The 5,827-nt window shown below is 44.4% G+C and overlaps 1 protein-coding gene across 1 annotated transcript in view; it reads left to right on the top strand.

Annotated features, from left to right (window-relative positions):
• Positions 1–676: 676 nt before the first annotated feature.
• Positions 677–5,827, top strand: part of rpn1 (ribophorin I) — a 35,765-nt gene continuing 30,614 nt past the window's right edge. Inside the window, exon 1 of the mRNA XM_048606669.1 lies at positions 677–916. Coding sequence (XP_048462626.1) covers positions 677–916 — 240 coding nt within the window. The remainder of the gene's footprint in view (positions 917–5,827) is intronic.

Here is a 5,827-nt window from a genome sequence, read left to right as displayed (position 1 = left end):
TACCTTCCCCAGTCCCACCCCTCCTCTCTATTTATTTCGGAGCTCCCTTCCCCCTCCGCATTTCTGAAAAAGGGTCCCGACCCGAAACGTCAGCCTTTCTGCTCCTATGATGCTGCTTGGCCTGCTGTGTTCATCCAGCCCTGCACCTTGTTGCCTCGGATTCTCCAGCATCTGCAGTTCCTACTACCTCTAGTAATTATTCTGTCTGCTTTTTCTTTCATTTTCTTCTTATTCTCTTTTCTTTTTCAAAACTTGCCTTGGAGCGACAATGACACCATCGGTGCAGCTAAGGGCCAGAACAGAGCAGACTGGAGACCCAAAGTGGGACACCCGGCAGACTGGAGACCCAGGGCACAGTGGGTCGACCAGCAGACTGGAGACCTGGAGCACAGTGGGATGACCGGCAGACTGGAGACCTGGAGCGCAGCGGGACGACCAGCAGACTGGAGGCCTGGAGCACTGTGGGACGACCAGCAGACTGGAGACCTTCAGCACAGTGGGATGGCCAGCAGACTGGCGGCCTGGAGTACAGTGGGAAGGCCAGCAGACTGGAGACCTTCAGCACAGTGGGATGACCAGCAGACTAGAGACCTGGAGCACAGTGGGATGGCCAGCAGACTGGAGACCTGGAGTACAGTGGGATGACCAGCAGACTGGAGACCTGGAGCACATTGGGATGGCCAGCAGACTGGAGGCCTGGAGCACAGTGAGACGACCATCAGACTGGAGACCTGGAGCACATTGGGATGGCCAGCAGACTGGAGATCTGGAGCACAGTGGGATGACCAGCAGACTAGAGACCTGGAGCACAGTGGGATGGCCAGCAGACTGGAGACCTGGAGCACCGTGGGATGGCCAGCAGATTGGAGACCTGGAGCACCGTGGGATAGCCAGCAGACTGGAGACCTGGAGCACCGTGGGATAGCCAGCAGACTGGAGACCTGGAACACAGTGGCATGGCCAGCAGACCGGAGACCTGGAACGGAGTGGGATGGCCATATAAAAAGTGAATACTAATTATATTAATTATAGTGCTTGTTCAATAATGATAAATCTGTAGCCTAACTTTGATGTGAATTGTACATCAAAACACATAATAGCATGAAAAAATTCACTTCCTCATCATAACATTTATGTACATGATAATACCTCGACTCACAACAGTTGATCTCTTATCTGTAAAGAGCCAGGGTTGACTTTTACACGAGGCATATGGAAAATTCCACATGTTTTGGCCAAAAAGTAGGGAGTCGACTGTTACATGAGATCGACTTTTACTCAAGTATATACGGTAAAATCTCCAAACTCTTACCTTTCATCCATTTCTTGATTGTCTCAACTGTATCGCTATTATGTTGGCCACTGCTCATCATCACCTCTTTGTCCAATTCAATATTGGGAGAGCAGAAACCATTGGCTGTAACCCAATAATCCCTGTTCTCCAATTCCCCCCAACACTCTTCACCATCTCCCTGGCCTCTACCTGAGGATCAACAACCCACCTGCAACATTAGAGCTCCATGTGGCTCTTTCACAACCTGGCCACTCCATTACTAAGACTTCCTACATCCCTACATTTTCTTATGCCATCACCCCTGCTCCATCTCCAGCTCGCTTGCTCCTGAAATTCTTGTCCATGCCTTTTTTATCTTTAGACTTAACTATTCTGATACCAGCTGCAGACTCGCCAATACCTCACTTCCATCCTGCTATCTGCAAACAAAATCATTCTCAATCTGAGGAATCCCTGCTGATGTTTGAAAAAATTCCTCCTCAGATACTGGTATCCCATCACCAAGGCATCCTTTATTTACACGTGAACATCCTTGACTATATTACTGCCTCATACAGAGTCAGGCACCAGAGTGTCAGAATCAGCCAGGGCTCCCAGATTAACAGCCCCAATGAGGGAACTCATATTCTGGCTGACCTCATTACAACCACTACAATGGTAATGCATTCCCCAATAACCTGGTGAAATTCACCTGAAAATATGTTAAGCACCAAAATGAAACACTTTTATTCAGCTTGTCCAGTCCTCAGAATAATCAGATTGCAAGAAATCACTTTATTGAACCATTTAAGTTTCAGTGGTGTACACCAGCTAGTTTTGTTAGTAAATTAAATCACTTTTTGTTTGAGAATCTCTTATAAGTGATCTGACCAGTGACTGTTCACATTACAGTAGGAGTGCAATTTAAAGAGCACTGACCAATCAGTGCAATCTCCAGATACTGCATGGTTTGACCAGGGTGAAATGGACATTTTTACGCCCAAAGTCTGATTCAGACTAATTGAAACATGGTCCAAAGATTTCAGGAATCCTGAGCATTAGCCGTTGTGGGTGTAACTCACTAGCATTGGCAGCATGTTGGCTCAGTGGTTAGCACCTCACAGCTCCAGGAACCTGGGTTTGATTCTAGCCTTGGGTGACTCTCTGTGTGGAGTTTGCACGTTCTCCCCGTGTCTGTGTGGGTTTCTGCTGGGTGTTCTGGTTTCCTACCGAAGTCCAAAGATGAGCAGTCTAGTGGATTGGCCCTGCTAAATTGTCCTGCAGTGTCTGTGCATGTGTAGGGTGGGTGGATTAGCCATGGTAAATGTGGGGTCATGGGTATAAGGTAGGAGGCTGGTTTGGGGTGGGATGCTCTCCGGAGGGTTAGTGCAGACTCAGTGGACTGAATGGTCTGTTTCCACACTGTAGGGATTCTGTGATTTAAAACTTCTGTGATCTTTTGCTTTGATTTTATATACAATTCCAATATCATTCTGGGATGTAAATTTAGCCCAAGATTCTTTTCTGTCTTCTTAGACCCCTCTTACGCACCTTCTTCACCATCACCTGTAACCATTTATGCAAGGAATTCAAGGATCTCTTTAAGATAAGCTGCTTTTGTCATGTCTGCTGCTTCCAGTGATGTGCTCGGAGAAACTTTCTTTAAACTGCCTGTGCCTCAGCCTTGAATCTGTACATTTCTCTCGTTTCTCTCCTGAGTCCCCTCTGAGCTCATCTTCTCCATGAGACCCATCTCCTGCTCCCTCAACTCTATTCCCAGTCAACTGCTGATGACTCAACATTATCGTCAGCATGTTAGCCAATATTTTTAATTATTTGCTTTCTTTGGGCTTTGTCCCCCTTCTCTAAACCTGTCAATAAAATTCCTCTCCTCCAAAAGCAGTTCTTGACCCTCCACATCCTAGCAAACCACCCTAACTGCAAAAGGGATGTAAGGAAGTTGCCGGCAATGTAGATAGGTTGAGTGAGTTGGCAAAATGTGGGACATAAAGTTTATTTTGAAAAAATTGTGGAATTATTCACTTTAGCAGGAAGAATAGAAAAATGAGGTATTATTTATGAGGATGAGTCTGAAGAGATTAGTATACAGGTATGGCACATAATCAAGAATACTCTTGCCAGTAAAACAAAAGAACCAATCATTGACTTCAGGAAGAAAGGAAGAGGACTTGCCCCCATCTACATGAACGGAGCTGAGGTGCAGAGGGTCGAGAAGGTCCAGTTCCTCAGAGTGATGATAACTAACAATCTGTCCTGGACTTTCTACATAGATGTGATGGTCTAGAAGGCACAACAATGCCTCTTCTTCATCAGGTAACTCAGAAAATTTGGCGTGTCCACAAGGACCCTCACCAACTTTTACAGATACACCATTGAAAGCATTCTATTTGGGCGCATAATGGCCTGGTACAGCAACTGTTCTGCCCAGGACCATAAGAAACTACAGGAAGTTGTGTACACAGCCAGACCATCACAAAAACCAACCTCCCATCCATTAACTCCATCTATACCTCTTGTTGCCACAGAAAGGCTGCCAACATCATCAAAGACCCCTCCCACCCCAGCAATACTCTCCTACAACCTTTTCTGTCAGGCAGAAGATACAGAAGCTTGAACGCACGCATCAACAGGTTCAAGAACAGCTTCTTCCCTGATGTTATTAGACTGCTGAATGGACCTCTCTAACTTCAAATCTAATGCTGATTTTGCTTTTGTGCACTTCCTGTGCAGCCGTAACCTTATATGCCTCACTCTGTCTAAGCGCCCTATGATCTGTATGTCCTTGTTTGCTATGATCTTCCTGTACTACTCGCAAAACAAAGCTTTTCACTGTACTTAGATACAAACGACAACAATAAATCAAAACAAATCAAATCAAATAAAGCAATGTTATCCTTTACTGCAAGAGGAATTGAACATAAAATTAAGGATATTACGCTTCAGTTGTACAGACGTTGGTGAGACCACATCTCGAATACTGTGTGCAGTTTTGGTCTCCTTATTTAAGGAAGGGTGTAAATCCATTGGAAGTGGTTCAGAGGTGGTTTACGAGATTGATACCTGAAATGAGTGTGTTGTCTTATGAGGAAAGATTTGAACAGACTTCGCTTGTTTCACTGGAGTTTACAAGATTGAGGGAGTGAGTTGACTGGACTGTACAAGATCCTGAATAGCCTTGACAAGGCAGATGCAGAAAGGATGTTTCCTCTTGTGGGACAGCCCAGAACCAGGGGGCACATCTAGGACAGAGAATATTTTTCCTCCAGAGGATTGTGCAATTTTGGAACTCTTTTTCTGAGAAGGCGATCGAGGCAGGTCCATCTAATATTTTTAAGACAGAGTTGGAAAGATTCTTATTGGGCAGGGATTTCAAATGTTATCAACAGTAGATAAGAATTTGGAATTTAAAACGCAAGCAAATCAGCCATAATGTTTTTAAATCGGTCAAGGGACCAAATGGCCAGTTCTGCTCCTAATTCATTTCCTTATCTGTTCCATCTCCAACTTCCCTTCTCACTGTTCTTTGAACTCCGTGTTTGCACCTCTCTAATTAAGTTTCTGATCCTTTGGTACTGAAATTAAGTGCTGATTCAGCCCTTCTCAAATAGCATCCTGTGTGACTGTGACAAAGATAAACTTTCCGTCTTCGCCCTTCTTGACCTGTCTGAAGGTCTTTGATATTGGTGACCACTTCATTCTCCTCCAACGCTCTCCACTGACATCCAGGTAGGTGAAACTGTTCTCACCCGATTCCTGTTTATCTATTATATCACAGCTAGGTAATAAGAGTGTCTTCTCTTCCTGCTCTCAGACCTCATATTTGTGTCATCACTAAAACTACCTATTTCCATCTCTAATCATTTTGCTTCACTTCTTCCCCTGTTGCAGCTCTCTGCTGTTTAAACCTCATTCATGCCTCCATTACCTCTAGGCATGACTACCCCAGTCCATTCTTGGCTAAACTTGCATATTCCGCACTCTGAAAGTTTGATGCGATCCAAAACTCTGCTGCCCGTGTCCCAACTCTCAGCGAGTCCTATTCCTATCACCCCTGTACTCACTGACCCATATTAGCTTTCAATTAAGCAACATCTTCATTTTAAAGTTATCATCCTTGCTTTCAGGTCCATCCATGCCCTTGATTGCCCCATCTCCATAAACATTTTCTGTCCTCCCCACCCTCTGGGTTATCTGTACTTCTGCTAATTCTGGCATCATGTACATCCCTGATTATAACAAATCTGCTATAGGTTGCTGTACCATTAGATGCCTGGACTTAAGCTCTGGAAAATGCTTTTTGCATTGTTCTGCCTTTCTAATACATGTGCTTCATGTGACAAAGATTTTTCTGTCCTAATATCTCCATATCTCTGAATCCGTGTTTGTTTGTTTTAATACTTTGTTTTATAATACTTCTGTGAAACTCCTTGAAAAGTTTTATTGCTCTAGGCAATTATATATAAACATTGCTCATGTTGGGAGTCAGATAAATGCATGATGAAGAAAGATATGTGGAGAAACTGTAACAAAAAC

The sequence above is a fragment of the Rhincodon typus genome, chromosome 16 (assembly GCF_021869965.1).
Source record: "Rhincodon typus isolate 14 chromosome 16, sRhiTyp1.1, whole genome shotgun sequence".
In the NCBI taxonomy this organism is placed as follows: Eukaryota; Metazoa; Chordata; class Chondrichthyes; order Orectolobiformes; family Rhincodontidae; genus Rhincodon; species Rhincodon typus.
Note: the sequence above shows the minus strand (reverse complement) of the source record. Positions and strands in the feature narration are given on the sequence as shown.